General features: G+C 39.0%; 1 protein-coding gene across 3 annotated transcripts; it reads right to left on the minus strand.

Annotated features, from left to right (window-relative positions):
• Positions 1 to 1,623: 1,623 nt before the first annotated feature.
• Positions 1,624 to 17,047, minus strand: gpcpd1 (glycerophosphocholine phosphodiesterase 1). Of its 3 annotated transcripts, XM_017683643.2 has the most exons (21): positions 16,794 to 17,047; positions 16,017 to 16,110; positions 14,651 to 14,741; positions 14,480 to 14,564; positions 12,968 to 13,043; positions 11,867 to 11,908; positions 11,625 to 11,748; positions 11,271 to 11,499; positions 10,813 to 10,975; positions 10,228 to 10,357; positions 9,347 to 9,401; positions 9,155 to 9,247; positions 8,840 to 8,917; positions 8,644 to 8,683; positions 8,483 to 8,541; positions 8,156 to 8,221; positions 7,929 to 8,065; positions 7,467 to 7,602; positions 6,939 to 7,099; positions 6,046 to 6,111; positions 3,016 to 3,154 (listed from the first exon to the last, which is right to left on the minus strand). In XM_017683643.2, coding segments are annotated over exons 2-21 (1,881 nt in total). In that variant the 5' UTR covers positions 16,066 to 16,110; positions 16,794 to 17,047; the 3' UTR covers positions 3,016 to 3,153. The 3 variants fall into 3 exon arrangements, with proteins under 3 accessions (XP_017539114.1, XP_017539124.1, XP_017539132.1); XM_017683625.2 differs by lacking the exon at positions 6,046 to 6,111 and having other exon boundaries at positions 1,624 to 3,154; positions 16,794 to 17,043; XM_017683635.2 differs by lacking the exons at positions 6,046 to 6,111; positions 16,794 to 17,047 and adding an exon at positions 16,541 to 16,686 and having other exon boundaries at positions 1,624 to 3,154.
• Positions 17,048 to 20,934: the final 3,887 nt, after the last annotated feature.

Here is a 20,934-nt window from a genome sequence, read left to right on the forward strand (position 1 = left end):
ATGCAATACACTTGATTCCAGCACACGTTGTGCTAGGGATTACCATCATAGAAAGCATGAACAGGAAAAAAAAACAACAACATGGGAATTTTTACAATTTTATTTTGAAGGATGTATGTTTAAACTATATGTCAGAATTGTCGACTTATAAAGTGAAATGTTTTTTTCTCTTCATTTCTGCGCATTGCTAACTATAGCTGCATGCAACACACAGCACTGCAGCAACACCGTAATAAATAAATAAATAAAGTGTACTTGCACTATTGCACGGCAGATGGCAATATATGCCTTATGGTCGGTCAGTGGCGCCTCGAACTGCTACAACAGCGCACAAGTCAAGTCCAGAAAATCCCCCCTAAGCTTTGAACATGTATTGTTTTGCTGTACTGACTACGCCGTTGCCAACGCAGAGAATTATGATTAATTAAATATTAGCAAGGCGAGTAGTTATAATTTTTTTTAAAAACTTTTTTTAAGCACAGAACAACAAGCCTTTTCAGAAGCCTTCATCGTTTTATACTGTGACGAGACTGCCTAAAAATAATCACTTTTTTTTAAACTACTATTGTGCTAGTACCTATATTGGACTATCAGCTGCAGTCAGTTATAAATATAAAGTTTATGACCATCTTGCAATGTGTTTGAGCTGTCTTTTGGTGGATTTCATGTAGATCTCAAATATGGATGGAATTAAAATGAGATCGTTCTAGATAATATGATGGCTGTACTGCAAAGGAGATTGGGGGAGCTTATCGGGGATAATATTTGTCTTCACTTTTTGATGAAGATATACCATCCATCCATCAATATAAATATTCAAACTAAGCCATTGTTGGGTGTATTGATAATTAAAGCCAACCAATATAGTTATGAAAATTCAAATGGAACTTTATTCACCTCTGTAATGTCATGTTCATCTTGTCTTTACTTGAACCCTGTTTTTTCCATCAATGTGTGTTTCTGCAATGAATGATAATAATAAATAATAATACAAAAAACTGCACAAGTCATCTAAAAGAAATCTTGCAGTCATGTAAAACAAAACAAAACAAAAAGCTTCACATAACCCCAAAACCAACGTTAGAGCTTAGTTTTTAGGCATGGAAGCTGAAAGAACAACCAAAGTGAGAATGCAAACAATAGAGCTGCTTACTGTAGACCAAACAGACATGAAAGCAGGTTGTCATGTGAGCATTTCCTCAAAGCACTGCTGACAGAACAACGTAAGCAGACAAGAGAAACTGGTTTGTTCCACCATGACTTTCACCCAGCAACACAATTATGGGTGTATCAAGTACATGCATGAGTAGATACAAACAACTGTTGGATGGATGCATTTGGAGCAGACACCTACCTAAGCACTGATTAAATCACAGGCAGATGACTTGAGGGAGAATGTAGATTGAACATTAATTGTGAACACTGACATCAGACAGACGAGAACATGAGTGCATGAATGTGAGCAGCCACGTGTGATTACAGACCAGCTGTCTGATAAATGGATACACAAACAAGTACTGTAATATTTAATCAGTAGAGAGCATGCTTTGAAAAGGACTTCCTTTCGTAATCCAAAAACAACTGTTTTGCACACAATCTTATATTGGACAAAAGAACACATAACTTGGCTTAAATAATGTTTTTATTTTAGCTTTTCAAGTCTTGTGTTTTCAGTGGTGGTAATGTGAATTACCTACAGTGAACAGTGAGTACATCACTTTGTCATTAAGTTCTACGCAGCACATGTAACACACATGCATGGCCCCTTTGCTCTGCAGAGTGGAAGAAAAATTAAGGCCTCCTCACTTAACACCCGACCACAGAAACACAGCCAAGCTGACATTTAGAGCACACAGAGTTTTACAGAGACAGTGTTCAGAGGCAACTGTACAGTACTGTAGTTTTACAGATGACTTTGTTGAACTTTGTTTTGTGTGACTCTTCAGTTTCTTCCTTAGCCCACAAATGTGCAATTTCAAAGATCACATATGTAATTTAAGGTAAATAGTACATATTAGTTGTCTAAGGTACTGCAAGAGGAACGTGGAGCCAAAACTGCACAGAAAATGTGTTTGTATTATACTAAGCACATTGTCCTCTGCTGCAGTTTAGTATTTAAAATTTGTAAACCTAAAAAGATGGTGAGTTTGGTGCCCTGTGTCTATCTACATTGGTATGCAAATTACATGCTTTGTTGATTTTCTAAGCAAAAACATTTTAACACTGTACAGAGAGCAAATTAAACACAACATTTCCCTGCAAATTTTAGTGCAAAACTATTTTGTTGTAATTATTTGTTGAGTTTAACTTCTTTTAAAAACACAAAGTATGAAATGCCAAAGCATTTGCACAGGCCACATTTTTTCTTTCTATATTAACCAGCATATTAAATCCAGCAAATAAACAAACTACGCATTAAAATGTGCAGAAAATCAACAAAAGCATGTAATGTGATCAGGGGCACCCAAACTTTTGCAAACGACTGTATATTTACATTAAATGCATTGGTTATTTGCATTTAGACAGGGTATTTCACGCCACCATGTGTAATTCATGAAATCCTAAATACATTATAGAGAGGAATGAGAAAGTTAAATAGCTTGAGGAAAACATGTCATTAGTGATGGCAGCCATCAATGTGACGGTGCTATTATACTAAAGTAAAAATCACAAGATGTTATTATATACTGTTTAAAGCACTTCAATTTAAAGTATATTGGCTAAACACAGCGACAAATGTCCAATCAAAAGCTTAGGTATATGTAGTATTTTGTAATTATATTTACCATCTTTCTTGACCTAATCATACACTGAAGCATACACCATTAAATTAAGCTTGTTTTGGCAAAAATGTTGCTTAGGTCAAAACCAGAGATGAGGAGTGCCTGTGCCTGATTTATACTGCTTTATGGAAAAATTTGAGAGATGTTGTGGAAACGTTGCCTGAAGGCTTTGGGCTCAGGATGAGCTGAGGCCTGAGTCTGACTCGCCACTGCCTGCCCGAGCCTTACTCGAACAGGGCACTGAGGAGCAGGGGATACTGTAGGTGGAGCAGGCACAACTCTTCAGTGTCTCCTCAGGAATCACCTCCTTCAGAGACACCTGGTCTTCTACTTTAAAGATGTTGGGCTGCTCGATGTGATCATCACAGATTCTGGGTAAAGACAGAGGGAAAAAAGTGATTTTAGATCTCAGCTATTTAGAGACTGGAAATAAAACAAAAACTCATTATTCTTTGGGAAATCAACAAGTGATGGAACTGTTTTACAACCCCAATTCCAATGAAGTTGGGATGTTGTGTAAAACATAAAAACAGAATACGATGATTTGCAAATCCTTTTCAACCTGTATTCAATTGAATACACTACAAAGACAAGATATTTAATGTTCAAACATATTCACTCATTTTGAATTTGATGCCTGCAACACGTTCCAAAGAAGTTGGGACAGGGCAAGAAAAGAGTGGGAAAGTTGAGGAATGTTCAAAAAAAACATTCCACAGGTGAACAGGTTAACTGGAAACAGGTGAGTGTCATGATTGGGTATAAAGGGAGCATCCCTGAAAGGATCAGTCGTTCACAAGCAAGGATGGGGCGAGGTTCACCACTTTGTGAACAACTGCATGAGCAAATAGTCCAACAGTTTAAGAACAACGTTTCATCATCTACAGTCCATTATATCATCAAAAGATTCAGAGAATCTGGATAAATCTCTGCAAGTAAGCGGCAAGGCAGAAAACCAACACTGAATGCCCGTGACCTTCGATCCCTCAGGCGTTAAAAACCCACATTATTCTGTAACGGATATTACCACATGGGCTCAGGAACACTTAGAAAACCACTGTCAGTGAACACAGTTTGTCGCTCCATCTACAAGTGCAAGTTAAAACTCTGCCATGCAAAGCGAAAGCCATATATCATCAACACCCAGAAACACCGCCGGCTTCTCTGGGCCCGAGCTCATCTGAGATGGACTGATGCAAAGTGGAAAAGTGTCCTGTGGTCTGACGAGTCCACCTTTCAAATTGTTTTTGGAAATCATGGACGTCGTGTCCTCTGGGCCAAAGAGGAAAAGGACTGTCTGGATTGTTATCAGCGCAAAGTTCAAAAGCCAGCATCTCTGATGGTGTGGGGGCGTGTTCGTGCCCATGGCATGGTGTGAAGGCACCATTAATGCTGAAAGGTACATACAGGTTTTGGAGCAACATATGCTGCCATCCAAGCAACGTCTTTTTCAGGGACGTCCTGCTTATTTCAGCAAGACAATGCCAAGCCACATTCTGCACGTGTTACAACAGCGTGGCTTCAAAGTAAAAGAGTGCGGGTACTAGACTGGCCTGCCTGCAGTCCAGACCTGTCTCCCATTGAAAATGTGTGGCACATTATGAAATGCAAAATACGACAATGGAGACCCCGGACTGTTGAGAAACTGAAGTTGTACTTCAAGCAAGAATGGGAAAGAATTCCACCTGCAAAGCTTCAACAATTAGTGTCCTCAGTTCCCAAACGCTTATTGAGTGTTGTTAAAAGGAAAGGTGATGTAACACAGTGGTAAACATGCCCCTGTCCCAACGTTCTTTGGAACGTTCAGGCATCAAATTAAAAATGAGTGAATATTTGCAAAAAACAATAAAGTTTATCCATTTGAACATTAAATATCTTGTCTTTGTAGTGTATTCAACTGAATATAGGTTGGAAAGGATTTGCAAATCATCATATTCTGTTTTTATTTATGTTTCAACTTCATTGAAATTGGGATTGTACAAGTAAGCTAGTTTCAAGGGCAATCACACAAGGATTTCAGATAAAAACTAAACTAAAAACGGCTCTCTCAAAAAGGTTAAATGAGTTTCAATATTGTCTTTACATGTCATTCTTCTTTTTGATGTACAGACAAATGCAAATTTGAGTACCCCTGGTCAAGTGACATTTCATTTATATTTTTAAGTGAAAATTAACTAACACATACCTAATTTTATTGCACAACTTATTTATTTGCTAAATGTATTAAACATATTTGAAAATAATGAAAAAATAAAACTGCCATAATCTTGCACAGACCACATTTGTTTTAAAACAAATGTGCAGAAGTACTTTTTCACTTAGAAACTTAAAACATGTAATTTCACCAGAAGCATTCAAACCGTTGCATAAGACTGTACACTCACAATTATACCACAAAAAAACAGCAACAGCAAGAAGGAGGTAGAACATAATGCATGTACTGTACATCTACCATAAAAATCCTGTGCTGGTAAGGAAAAAGAAACACTGCACACATTCACAAGAGCTATAAGCTTTCCAATATTTTCATGCATTTCCGTTGTAATCATTACAGCACTTTTTATGACAAATATATATATATAGATATATATATATATATATATATAGAGAGAGAGAGAGAGCGAGAGCGAGAGAGATCAATGTCTTAAAGAATGCAAACAAGCTTAATTCACAGGATTATGGTCAGCAGTGCAAATGTGTTTTACCTTCCTATTAATACTAAAAATTTAAGCTATGACTGGTGCATATGAATGGCATGCATGTTTGTAACAGTCTGCCATGGCAGTAGTTTTGAGAGCAGGCAAACAAAGCATTAGAATGTAACATAAAAGGGTGGAACTATCAGTTTCAATAGAAAGGTTAACCACAGTGTAAAAACAAGACAGCATTCATCTACAAGTTCATTCCGCAGACAGCTATAGCTTTATGAACAATGTGTCTGAAAACTGTTGAAAGCTGTGTAATGCTGTGGCAAAGGGAACAAGCATGAGGTAACTTAAATAATGTGGGTTAGGGTAGTTCTCAGAATGATGCATTAGGCAGTGGAACATCTAAAGAAATCCCTTGAAAACTAATTGTAGATGTACACAGTCATCAGCAACCCCTCATTCTACTGTTGTAATTCATTAAATTATTATTTACTTCATTTCGACTGCCTTCGACATCATTGCTATGCAATGCTACATTGCTGTAATAGTGCTGGTCAGTGAGAGAGTTCTTTCAGGCAGCAACCAGAAAGGCCAAAAACTAAACCAAACACAACCATAAACCCGGCAGACTGGCATCAGAGGTAGTTGAGCCATTGAGAAGCACCAAGCATTCAGAAATTCTGAAAGAAAGAGGTAGAGTTATAACCACAGAGGCTTAAAGAGTTGAGAAAGAGATGATAAAGAGAGAATGAGCACAATTTGTAGAAACAGCACCGGAAAGCCCATTGCCTTATTTATAATAATATGAAATGTGTTTCTCATAAGACATTGTATTGTTCTAAAAAACCTGGGAGGGAACTGAATATGTGTCAAAAAATTAAGGGAGAAAGCGTAACCTTTAATGTTATCCGAACTTTTCTCCTGACATTCATCATATTAATTATACGGCCACTGCGACCTGCATACTGTTACACAGAACAAAATCCGCACTAGTGAGCAAAATGCCTGATTAAACAAGCTACTGCAAAAAGAACATTTTTGTGCAACAGACCTACTAATAGTTGCACATAACCTGCTAATGCAATACATAACATTCCTTTTGGTGTTAATGTACGTGGCATTGTTGCATAATGGGAGTTGTGAGAGGGTGTAAAAACCAGCAGAAGGGAGGGGGAAGAGAAAATGCACACACAGCAACGGCCCTGATTGTATAACAGCAGAAGAGCATTGATTACATCAACCTTTACCCTGGCTGACATGGAAAGGCTGTGAAGGAAACGCACTCACTTTCTACAGCCTGCTGCAGTTCATGATCAGTCATTGGCTGCCAAAAAACTACTAGAACACAAAAGTAATGCTTACCTAATATTGAGGCTATGATCACTCATTAATTTATTCTAAGTTCTTACTCTTCTTTTCAGTGTGAGGATCTCTCCAATGTCAGAGGACATTAACCGTAACAATTTTACTGTTAGTATCATTCTTGAAGCATGTGTTTCATGACTACCTGTCATAAATGAGGCCATTGATGCCTTGCTCCCTGAGCCTCCTCCGGTTCTCATGGTCATTGTTGTCATCTCCCCAGCAGAAGACTACCAAGCCTTTAGACTGGGCCACCGTGATACTGTCCATATTGCGCAGGAGGTCTTCAGCGTGAGCACTGATACCCTGTGAGCAGGAAAAAGGTTAAGTTCTTTTTATAAATGAAAGCGCACACTGCCACATACCTTTATTCTTAGTTACCATCTACACTTGTATGCTTACAGATATTAGACACAAACCATAACGTGTGTACAAGGGATTGATACACCTTCCGCACACCAAGTCATTAAACAAAATGAGAGAGCAAGCATTGGTTAACAACCCCTGTGAGATTCTTAAGTTCAGTACAAGTGTTGCAATACCCAGAGCAAAAAATGCACGCTTGGCATGTCATTAAGTGCAGCATTGACAATATTATCCTTTACCCTGGATGACAGGGTCACAAGTGAATGACCGAGCCATGTGCAAAGGGCCGCACTCTACCACCACTCACCAGAATGTCTTCACTTTGAGCAAAGCTCATAGCGATCTGGGTGGTCTGACAGCGGATGTCCATCAGCTGAGGGTAGATGTCCGACACGCCCTGAGTCAAGAACAGGACAGGGTATTTGTTCTGTTTCCGTCGCACCCTGAGGCAGAACACACAAACCGTTTTTTCCATATTTGGTTTAAAAATACAACATTCAAAACTTAATTTTCTCAGATAGAGATTTCTAATGAACACAGTGTGATTATGAATCTATGCAGCACTTATGCAGATAAAGTCTGTTTACTGTTCGGTAAATTGAGATGTCGATTCCAGAGTTTTTCCATTTGTGGCCTGTTTGACCATGCCCGAGTTGTTTGCTTTCTTTATGTGGACTTTAAGAGACATGTTTCAGGAATTTCCAGGTACAAAGTATCTAGATAAGTGGAATCTCAAAGGTGTTTTTATGAATTGTAATGGTGAACCTACATTGCACAAACATCTGGGTCAAAACAAGAGAAGATTATCCTTCTCTTTCCAGCATTCTGGAGTACACATGTGAGGATGACATCAAGGAACTGGTTCATGTTAAAATAAGTAGATAAGTTTGCATCCCAGGAGCCATCCTAATAACAAAAGAAGACAATGGTGAAGAAGCTGCATCTTAAAATCAATGGGTTAAAATCAATGTACACTGTATATATGAGAACACTAACCTTCATCTGAGATATCCACTTCAGTTCAATATTAAATCCCACATGCTCTGGAACGGCCTGAAATATCTGGAGTAAAACATTATTTACAGCTATTAAAGTACAAATATGCTGTAAAGGCCATCCTCCAGCACAATTATATAAAAAAAAAAAAACTAATTCAAGGTTTTTTTAAATACATAATTTTAAGAACTCAAATGAGCAGAAATTATATTATTCCCACTGCATGACAACACAGACATAGCTACATGCTTTGTGACTGCACAATAACCCTGATAACATGAATGGATGGTTGTTTGGAGGGGAGCTGTTTAGCTTCTGGGTCAGTACCTGAGAAAGTGATGGGAAAGGCTGATGTTCATCAACATACTCCTCCTCATCCATTAGATCTAAGTAAAGAATGCACAAAGCAGGTCACATCTGGGCATGTCTCTCATACAACTGGCAAGAACAAGGGCTCTATAGTTGTAAGAGTAGTGGATGAAACATACCCTTGTGATCATGCACTTTCATTGCTGTAGTGTGGGCTAACTGTGAAAGAGACAGAAAAAAAAGTGTTTAGGCAATGTCATCCATATTAGATGCACAAAATGAATGCAGTAAAGACTTGTGGCCAATACAATGTATTTATTAGCATGATAACAATGAGAGGGCAAACAAATCCATAAGTCAAAATTAAATGCTTACCTTAAGAAGCTGAAGTTGGTCAAAGGTCAGATCCTTCACAGGAACTTCAAACAACTCCATAGAATGCTTATCATTTTTCTATGGAAGAAAAGTACCAGGAATCAAAGAGGCTGAGGACAGTAGTCAGTCATTTTATCACTATTTATCACACAGATCTGAAGTGATACAAATAATGGGTTTTACTTCTGGAGGTCACACAGTAGAAAACAAACCTGACAAACGTAAGGCTGAAGGTAGGAGCCATTGAGTTAGTGGAAATAAAATGAAGTGAATAGATAGGGAGTGTTAAGATTTCAGTGACGCCAAATTAGTCACCTTCTTAGTGGAAATGCAGCATGTGAGATCATGGTACACGATTGGAACAAAGTCCTTGGACAGATGAACATCAAACTCCACATATGCAGCTCCCTGTGACCAGGAACAAGGTATTGTATATATTAGTTATAAAAAACTATCAATCAACCTAATGCATACATTAGTTAAGCGACTTTGATAAATTCCCCTTACATGACTAGCGGCACTTAAAAATGAGGCAATTGTGTTTTCCCTGATCTTGTGATGTCTGGAAAAAAGAATAAATAAATAAATAAATAAATAAATAAATAAATAAATAAATAAATAAATAAATAAGGGGGGGGGGGGGGGGGGGGGACAAAAAAAAAAAAACAGCAAAGGTTAGGTCAAGACATGCAAGTAAAATCTATGCATTACTTCCTACATAACAAGGGCAGTAAAGCTCTTTCAGTACAGTGTTTCAGCATAGTCCAATATCTGACCTCCCCCTGAACTTTCCACCAAGTGCAGTCTTTAGTTGAGAATACAGAGAGCTCACAGTGGCACTTACTTTTCCCCATTATAAAAATAAATTTGCTTCTAAGAGAGTTCGAAACCCTACACAACCACTGAATTTGACTATGTACCTGTAATGTCTTTGAAAGTAAAATTGTAAGCTGTGACCTTACTCTTGTGGAAAGTCCCCAGGCAAGTTACACGTATTGCTCAAGCATCAACATAAACAAAGTATAAATAGATGTACTGCTGGATGTCCATTGCTATTACTAGGCTTGGATGGAAGAGAAAACATGCACATCAGGGTACAGGGTCTTTGACGTTTGATTTTTAAGTATGTCACACTGCTATTTTTAAATAGTTCTATTTTTAAATAGGAAAACTTTAAATAAAGACATACATTTTTATGAATATATAGGATTTCCTAGTGTCTCCTTTTTCTAATACTATAATGAAAAGACTGGATTAAATGTTCAATTTCAAGGGTTTTGGCATACACCATCACATGGACTAAAACTAGATCACAGGTCAGATATGAAGACTTCTATAAGACAGATAACAGATAAAGTTTCAAGCTAAAGCATGGGGTGCAGACTCACTTGGCAGCATGTGTGCTCCCTGCTCCTCTGTGGCCCACATCCAGAGGACGCCTCTTCCGCCAGTGCTTACTGAAGGACTGTTGCATGTCACACTGAAAGCCCTGGATGGGTCGGATAACCAGGTAGTCCACTGGTAATTACACAACATGATATTTAACACAATGATGTTGACTGAATAGAACCTAATGAGGATTGCAAAAGACATTAAGATACAGTGACTTTGGTCTGCTGGTCTCCTTTCAGTATTCTCTACTTCACTGCCTTTGTGTTTAATGTTAATCTTAATGTTAAAATACACAAACACAAGTAAAGGACAAATCCATAACAAACGTCACAAACAGAACTGTCCACACACATTACAGCCATATGCTGGGCAAACAAATGTGAGTGAGCTTAGGATACAGGACAGTTTTCCTTCAAGATCATTCCCAGCAGGTCATAGAACAGCATGAATTTGTGCTACCAAAAACATGTGATTCATTAGCTAATTGTTAAGCTGTATATTGCTTCTACTGTTCTGTGAAAAACAAAGTTGCAGTACTGTGAAACTGTATTTGAGGAATACCATAGTGTTTTTAAAATTACCTCTAACTTTGCCAATAGTTTGCCTGGAATTTCTGCTCATGATTGGAAGGGTAACAATTCCATTGTCCTTGCCACTCTCCACAAAGGAGGAAGATAAGAGGCAGGCGGTGCCAACATGACCTGGATGAACATCACCCTGAACAACCTTCTCACTCAGGTCCTCCTTGAAGACAAACATAATAAACTGAGTTAATTACATAACATCGGCACCACACCGGTACACTTTACCCTGGATGACTTCTTTATTAACCCCACTGAACACAGAAAAAGCTAAACAAGATTTTTCAGTGAGATTTACAGTGGAAAAAAGTCTTACTCTCCAAAGTTAGTTCATACTTAATTCTTGTCCTGGTTACTCTTTCCTTTCCCTTGCACCATCTGACAAACTTGTACTGGGCTCTAATTGATTCTGATAGTGACACAGGTGCTAGAAGCTGCTTAGTAGACAAGGCACATGCCTCAAAGAACTCAAAAATGAGCTCCAAGTTGTCAGGGTCCATGGTGTGAATACTGTACTCTGTCCACTGTGTTGGCTCCAGGGCATAGCCACACTCTGGCTGGGAATGACGGGACTTATAGCCACCATCACTGATCATACTGATCTCCAGTGTGGTGGTCATCTTGTGGAAGGATGAAGGGCTCTCCTCATCATCTTCCTCTTCAATGCCCTCCAGCATCAGCTTCAGCCTAGAATATTCATTAACAGCCTTACAAAAACATGCTTTTCAAACAAAGCTCTACAAACAATGTTCTGCCATCAGTCAATAACTAAGCAAACTTGCCAACATTCGCACTCTGGAAAACAGCATTACCTGAAGCGAGATTTCTTGAATTTCATCTTAGTAATAGACACTGGAGGTTTCACAGAGTAATGGAGTCGGAGGCGAATTTCTGTCTGGAAAGTCAACCAGCCAGAATCTACACATTCAATTCCATCTGCAAGGTAACAAATATTTAAGGAAGTGTCTGAATATAATAGACTGAACCAGTATAAACATTAAACTTGCTGAATATCATGAATGTGGTGAACATGGCGACACATATAGCAACTTACTATGAAATCCAAATTGTCTGTCGTCAATCTCTAGGTCTGACTCTGCAAGATAAAACTAGTGTTACTATTGTTGTTCACCTGCATAAACTGCACATCTACAAAAGAAGGGTCACCAGGACAGAGCAATACCATGTATTTATCACTTTTCAGTTTGAATAATTTGTCACTATAATATTTTTCCACCTCAAAGGAAAATGAAGTAACCCAAAGTAACCAAATGCTCTGCACTGGTTATGCCAGATTTGTAGATGACAATTCCACACAAGCAGCACATAAACTATAAACAGGCATATTATGTTCTAAACACACATATTATAGCAGTTACAACTATATTACCTCCTTGACGGCAAAGACTTTTTCTACATTTTCCACAGCCCCAAGATAGTGTTAATAAGGGGACAAAGAAAATTACATGGTGCGGGTAATTAGTGCTGGTAAACATCTCGCAGCACGATCAATGCTAGTACCTTCATAAAAAGAACAGCATGAGCCTACCTTTAGCAAAACATTTTAACTAACAAATCACATAGCACATATCCATAATAAAGAAATTAAAATTGCCTAGCCTATAAAAAAGGGGAAATGTGGTGATCAATATGACCTTTTTTGCTAGTCAATTTAAGAAAACCTGATTCTAAAGAGTAAGTAAACTGATAATTGGTAAATATTTTTACAATTGCTGGTTATATAAATATTTTTAGAATTACATCGGATAGCTGAGTGGCAAAAAGGCAGACGGCGGCAAAAAAAAAAAAAAAAAAAAAAAGCTCATAAGCACTGGCAAACAACCCAGCAATTCCACAGCCATGACTGCTTTGTGCTTGACTATGGGGGACAACAGCAAAGACGACACTATTGTTTCTATGTACTGATACCTTAGTGCCACTGAAATGCCCTTTCAACTAAATTAGCTTTTTTCCTGGGAAAAGAAAAAAGTGATGGGATCAGCTGAACCAAAGTTAGCAGGTCAGTGTATTTGACCAATATGTGGTTAGGAGAAAATAGTGTGTCTTAGGACTTAAGACTAGGCGGAGGAGGGGAAGGCACCTACAGGGTATTGAAACACTGAACCAAATCGTGCACTATTTTGGATTCATATACCTGAAGGGCTCAATGATCGAGGCAGCTGATGGGTCTCCCATTTATTGACTATCACTTGACATGGACCACCTGCATTCTGTAATTCCAATGTTTAACATGATGTTAAGGTTATGAGGGAAAAATTTATTAAAGCCCACTTTGGTCTCAACCAAAGTACACACTCCAAAACAAGTCATTTGAGATGGTATATTCACCACTCTCTCAGCCAGCCAGTCACGGTTGGTTGACATCTGAAAAGTGGATTCATTAGTCAAAAGAAATACATTGGCATCACAATTCTACATGAATAATTTGACTTTTTAAACTGGCTCTCCTGCCTACTTAGATTCTAAAAGCTACTATACTTACCAGTTCTCTACTTACAATTCTGACATTAATTTTCCACAATGCTTTGACCACAATAGTGGGAAATGGTACAAAATCACGCTAACACTTTCTTTACAAATTGAAAGCCAAATATAGATGGGAACATAGCGATTGTGGAAAAGTGCCTGAGAGATTGGTGAAGTCACTTAGCTGGAAGCTAGCTGGCTCTAATCCACTGCACTAAACCTGCATTTTCCAATAACAGAGCTGCACAATTAATCATAAGCATCCATCAATACTGCAATCCTGACATCTGAAAGACTGGAATTGAAGACTTATGTGTAGAACGTCTGCTGCACCATCAACACTAAGTAACCCTAATAACAAAGACAAAAGGTAAAGAGCTGTGTTGTACAACTATACTGAAATTGGCACTCAGCATGCTGACTAATCTCATGGGCTCTGCCATGTGTTCTTTGAGCAGTCTGTGACCCAGAGGTGTCCATCTGTTCACAAAGCACAGGCATTCTCACAAAGACACAAACCTAACGGTCACAGTCTCAGTCAAAATGATTGTTAATTAGCATTTTTCATAATTATGCAGCCCTATTTCATAACACCAAGCTACAAAGATCCAAACAAAGGTCAGCTCTACAGAAATAAAACAACATGAGAAGAGCGACCTGGAATAATCAACCACCTCCCAATAAGACTTTTGAAATGTGATTGCTTTAAAGGAAAACTTTATTTAAAAAGGTATATTTGCAGACAAAAGCGAGAGAGTGGTCTTTTGTGAAATGCCTGCTGCCCAAGGAAACAGAGCTGGACATTTAGGCAAGAAAAACTTATCAGCCACCCTAATAATATAATGGGAAAAACAATTAGCAGTTCTTACAAACAGCTGTATGCTACAACTTATTGTTTTAAACTTTAACAATCTGCTGTTATAACTACTGAGATCATTTACATGACACAATATAAAATCAGAAACATGGACATATTTTATGAAAATTTTAAAAATATAAAACTGTCAGTATATTTAATTTGAATACATAAGACATACTTAATGAAAGAACAACAACAACAATGAAAATAATAATTTAATGTATCAATCTAGTCTGAAACTGGTTTAGTTAAGAATAGCAGTCAATTTGAACAGTTCACAATTTAGTATTGTTTGTGCTATGGGAAAGAATAAGCTCTCACCTTAGATTCCAGAAAGAATCCTGTAAAATAGCGATACTTGGTTTCTACACCAGCGGGGACTGTAATGGTCTTTTTCCAAATCGTGCTGGGGTGAGACAAAACATAATAATCAAGCATCTAATTAAGCTCAACAAGACACAGAATATGACAAGAAAATAAGTGCACACTTACCCATCATCTTCTGATTGTTGTAGGGGCACTGCCTTCTGAGGACACCAGCTGCCAAGAGTCTCACAGCTGCCAACTACCGCTATCACCTCACCTAAAAATCAAAAACAGCACCCTGTTGAAGTTGTAGACAGGATCCAGTGTAAAAAAGTTGTGGGAATTTGTCTTGGATAAAACATAACTACTATGTATTAACTCTGAGCAAACCTACAACCCTTTGCCTCAATACGTGCTGTTAACGGACCTGTTCTTACACTAAACAACATAAGATAAGATAAGATAATCCTTTATTAGTCCCACAGCGGGGAAATTCACAACATGCAGATGTCAGTGCCCTCTGGGCATGAGTCCATCGCCTCCAAGCACTGGTAGGGCATCGGTGTGTCAAACCACAAAACTGTAAACAATCTTTTCATTTACAGGAGCTGAAATTTCAGATCCATCCATTTATCCATCCATTGTCATCCACTTATCCGAGTCCGGGTCGTGGGGGCAGCAGCATAAGCAAAGAGGCCCAGGGCTCCCTCTCCCCCGCCGCTTGGCGACCCTGCAGAGAAAGCTCGTTTCGGCCGCTTGTATCCGTGATCTCGTTCTTTCAGTCACTACCCAAAGCTTGTGACCATAGATGAGAATCGGAAACGTAGATTGACCGGTAAATTGCCAGCTTCGCCTTCTGGCTCAGCTCTCTCTTCACCATGACGGACCTGTATGTTCACTCGGCAACAAAATCCTGAGATATTTAAACTCCTCCACTTGGGGCAAGAATTCACTCCTGACCTGGACAGAGCATTCCACCCTTTTCAGTGCCCTCTGCCTGAGTCCACCACCTCCAAGCACTGGTAGGGCATCAGTGTGTCAAACCACAAAACTGTAAACAATCTTTTCATTTACAGGAGCTGAAATTTCAGATTACAAATTTAAATTACATGATTAATAGAAACTGTTTTATACTCAAGAAGCTTTTGTCACAGAACCCATATTTAAGTATAGTTTCTCTGCACATTTTCCATTCTTTTCAGTGCCACAAACAAGGCTGACTCAAATCATAGTAAAGCTGCATAAACAAGTAGACTATGCGTCCCTGCGGAGCTCAGTGCAGCTGGAATCGAGACTAAAGTTCACGTAGTCCATTTATGTTAAAGGGCCTCGGAAAAGCTGTACATTGTTTTTTTTCTTACAAACACCTTTTGCTAAGTGCCAAAGCTTTCCTAATCTGCACTTGCTGAAATCACACGAAACGTTTCGAATGATTTATTTACTCTACTGAGAATTCTAACGATGCTGAAAAACAAGGGTGGTTAATGACGGTATTACTTCTTGATGACATGTAAAATGAGATCAAGTAGTACTGCATGTTAGCGTTACTTACCAGGCGGTGTCGCTCCCCTAACAGTAAGTGTCACTTGAGCACAGTCCATGGTCGCGGCTGAGGCACGACTGAGGGAGAAGAGAGCACGGAGGACCTAAAATAAATATTAACACACTGTGGTCAAATGTGCAGATGTAGGTTGCCTACACAAAAAAGCATCACCAAGGCGACATGCGACTTGCATCTCCAATAACATCTTGCCGCGTATCTGGCTTCACTAGTTACCGGCTGGTGGATGTTCATCCCACCTGTTTTATCGCCGCATTTAGGTTATTTGTTATTTAATGCACCGACTCGGCCTGAACACAGTTTTGTACTAGATGCAGCAATTACAGCAGTAATCCGAGCGGACTTGCACAGCAAACATAAGCTTGCGTTAGTTAACCCAGATAACTAGGTTACCGAGCTAGCCAACCTTAGCGTTCTTCTGAAACCGCAGTAAAGAGGGTCTAAAATACACCCGTAGACACTCGCACTGCTTTTAAGTGATAAAATGAAAATAGAAAACTTAAGCTTACACGAACCTTGCTGTAAAAAACCGAAACGACACATCTCCTAGTCACCAGCTACTCAAACCGGCACTAACCGGTTTCCCACAGCTAAAAGCAATGTGGCAGTTAGTGTTGCTATGCTGGCACGTTAGCCTTTAGCAGCACGCCCCGAAAGCACTGCATCCCGCTTAGCTGACGGTTCGGTTCGGTTCGGTGGCTTACATTTGGACTCCGACAGACCTCAAATACCATATACGGAAAGCTCGAAAAAAGTTCATGATGTTACCTCAGATCAATATGGACTATTCACAGCCAGACTACAGACAGTCGGCCGAATGCTAGCTGAGTGTTGACATCCCCATGTTTTCATGCAGAATAATGAGCGGAAATCGCAAAAACGCTGATAAGGATGGCTGTAGATAGGCCACTCCCCAAACCCGCTGTAAAACACACAGATCCACAGCTTAAACACCAGAACCGGCAATGGAACTACAGTTTTATTCATTTACTTCTTCAAAACCATTAACTTTAAAATGTAGCGGTCAGACGGGTTAGAGTTAAATTAAGCGGGGTAGCCCCACCAGAGCCGGTTTATGAGGAGCCTAGCCACTTCCTATTACCCCCGTTATAACAAAAGCAGTACTGCTAATCAGCAGAGGGCGCTCGCGAGTGAGTCCTCAATGAATGGGAGTAAATCGAGCCCAACGGCTAAAAACGAAATGTTTAAATAGTTTCTACTCACTTACACAGAACGTTTCTTTAATTTTAGAAATTAGAAGGATGTATTTCACTAAAAAAACAAAGAAAACTCAATTATGTATTTCCTTTTTTTCTACAGCAAACGGGGTTTGGGCAGCAGGAGGCGGGCATTACTGCTAGAGCGTGATGATTGAATGGCGAGCGGAGCAGCTCATTGGCTGTTCGCGCTCACTGACATCATGAACATACATGAGGCGCCGTTTTAAACTCCTATAACTGGAGTTTAAAATCTCTTTAAAAAATAAAAGCGGTGTTAAAATGTTTTATTATAGTAATTGTTCAGGAAATGATTGCATTATTTTACATTAAAAATGTTTAAGCAGTTAACTATGATTTTGGTCAAATGCTCCATATCAACCCATTCATTTTGGACTCACTCGGGAGCGCCCTCTAGCGTTTGAGAAAACCGGAAGACATTGAGGAGTGGGGATTCTCCTCTCTACAAGGTCTCTGGCCTGACACAGAAATCTGTGTCACGTTTGTAAACAAGAGCCTGTTCCCGCCCAGCTGCGTCTGCAGAGGTCAGTCGGCGCAAAGGCTCTCAGACCGAAAAACACGGAACACGTTTTTGTCGAGTTGTGTTCAAGTAGTTTTAAACGCAGCCTCCCTTCCTCTCTCTTCATAAGTTCCCAGATAGCTCAATCAGTCCAGTTTACCTGCAGCCAAAAGCTTCAGAGGGGTGGCCAAAAGCACACTTGTCTTCTAAGTTTGTAATTACATTTTAAAATAAATAAACAAATAAGCCAAAGTTATTTTATTATAATTCAGTGCCGTTTGTGCACATTTCAGGTATTTGCCACTTACAAAATGAAGACTTTAATAAACTATAGAATATCTATAGTTCTGTGTAATGTTATAAAAAGGGTAATATTTGCGTCCCATATAATATTTCTGAAGTACTATTTTATTGTGAACTTCAGCGCAGGTTTCTTTTCTCTTAGTAATCTACAATCACTGAAACAATTTATTAGGAAACTTTTGTAGGAATTGAAATTTCTGTAATTATAATTAGTTTTTCATTTAGGTCAAAACAAATTCATTTATACTCTTGTTGATAATAGTTGCATTCGTTAAGGCTGGTACTGATGATTTGGGTGAAATCTGTCATAAAATAAACAAGCTTGAACTGAGCCTTTCGAGCTGTTTGAACTAGACAGACCCGAGCGAAACCATCGCATTACAGAGCACCGGCTCCCTCTTGTGGTCACAACTGACCCGGTCCGCCCAGGCACTCTTCTACAAGGTAATTATTATACACCGACGCTCTCTGTCATGATACATACACACATGTGTAGTTCTGTCGCCTGATAGCAGCAGGAAAACAAGGCCAAGCAAGTTAGTAAATGCAGATTGTTGGTCTGCCAGTAGATGCAATGGGCCTGCTAATGCTGCAGTGTTATAAATATTTAATACTCTCTCTCTCTCTCTCTCTCTCTCTCTCTCTCTCTCTCTCTCTCTCTCTCTCTCTCTCACACACACACACACACACACACACACACTTTCTCTCTCCCCTCTCTTTCTCCCCCCTCTCTCTCCCCCTCCTCTCTTCTCTGTCCCCCCCCCTCCCCCCTCCTCCTCTCTCTCTCTCTCTCTCTCTCACCCCCCCTCTCTCCCTCTCTCTTCCCCCCCACCTTCTCTCTCTCTACTCTATCTACCATGAGGAGAGATACATGTGATTATCAAGTGCAGTCTGTTGTTGAAAACTAATAACTGAGGGGCCTTTGAAATAGTTTTTGAGCTAACTGCCTAAATTGCCTACGAGATTTCAGACTAGAGGTGGATGATATGGCAAAAACATATTATTGCGATACTTTAAGAAATTTCCATGATACATGATATGTCACAATAATTCTTTTTAAAAAACCTGCAAATACAATTATTTTTATTCAATATTTGCCATACTGCCCTGCGATGGACTGGCAACCTGTCCAGGGTGTATCCTGCCTTCTGCCCGATGACAGGCTCCAGCACCCAGTGACCCTGAGGGAGAAGTAGCGTAGAAAATGTGTGTGTGTGTGTGTGCGTGTGTGCATGCGTGCGCATGTGTGTGTGTATTTGCCATACTGTATTGCACTAAATCCAGTTAGATTGGACTAATTTTGCTCTCTTTATTGTGAAACATGCAGTAGAGAAGCATGTTGTAGAGTTCAGAGAAGCATGTTGTATTGTATTGTGACATAATTTATCATGACAATCACATATTGTAATATTGCCTAATGATGCTAATGCTTAATGTTGCGACATTTACCCACTCACTTCATGATTACTCACTATTCTGACATTAGTGAGCCTCATGAAATAACGTTACAGTGCGTAACATGTTGAAATTGACTCAGCTGCTCATTTGTGGAAGCTTATATTGTCCAAGCTTTATTCAGCCAAGCTTATTAGACCTTGCTTTACTGACACAGTGATTGAAATTTAATTACTCCACAATCAGTAACATGCTGTAAATATTACGCAGCTTACATTTGTCTCATATAAGGGTGCTCGAGTTGGCAAGTGTGCCTCAGTATTTTTGTAATGTGGAGAAAGAAATCAATAAATACATTGGTTGTTATATAAGCCACCTACTGTGGGTAGCTGGAGTCATGATGACCAGCATTAATACTAAATGCCTCGATCTTTCCTGCTCTTTTGATGACCATCCTCAGCGTGTGGTGTATAGATTCTGCTTCTTCTATCAAATATATTGATCAAACATACCAGTGCGGTCCTTCAGAAGTTTTTACTGCATCATATCTAATAGCTCCAACCAGAGGGAACATATAACTGCATACAGCATACAGTTGAGAGATGGCAAGGTGCATTCTCAGTTGCAGTTAGTCAGTTGAAATGCTTCTCTGCGCTGCTCTTTCAGTAGTAGTACTTTTGGTAAGTATGACAAGATGATGATTAATTTAACGTTGAGGTTTCTGCCGCAGTGCAGCTGACTCTTTCAGCCAAACTGTTTGATCTCTTACAGAATGGTGGTTCTTAAAACCTTAAAAAACATTCTGATAAACTCATCATGATGTAGATAAACAGATAAGTAAAAAATTCACTTATTTTAGGGCCGGTATACCCAAAATGGATGAAAACAAAAGGAGGCTTGACTATTAGCTTGATAGCATTTACATGCAGATGTTTGCCTGTTTTGCTTGTTTGCATGAAGATATCTTCTGTTGCTGTTAAAGGGCCCACATCTATTTTTCTTGTATATTATTCTTATTGTTCTTTTCGCTGAGGTCCACTTATAACACATTCATAATTATTTTATTACACAACCATTTTCCGTCTTCTCTTTATTAATTAGGATACTCTTTTTCTTACTGTACCTTAACGACTAACACACTTTAAAGACTATATAGCGCTGAGATATGTCTATATATCTCTCCAAACAGTAACTTTACAGGAAAAGGAAAAAAGCTACTTTATTTTTAATCAATGGAACCATCATTTTTCCCAAGTCATATTGGCACATTTCTTTTGGTCCATTCATCATGAGATTTACACACAATGTCAAGGGCAACAGGCCTTTTCAAATTATGTCAAAAATTGAAAAATCTCAAAAATGGAGATACAAGGTTTTCTTCCCACTGTAGTGAAACACACACACACACACACACACACACACACACACACACACACACACACACACACACACACACACACACATAGATTATCTC

This window comes from Pygocentrus nattereri, chromosome 4 (assembly GCF_015220715.1).
Source record: "Pygocentrus nattereri isolate fPygNat1 chromosome 4, fPygNat1.pri, whole genome shotgun sequence".
NCBI classification, from domain to species: domain Eukaryota; kingdom Metazoa; phylum Chordata; class Actinopteri; order Characiformes; family Serrasalmidae; genus Pygocentrus; species Pygocentrus nattereri.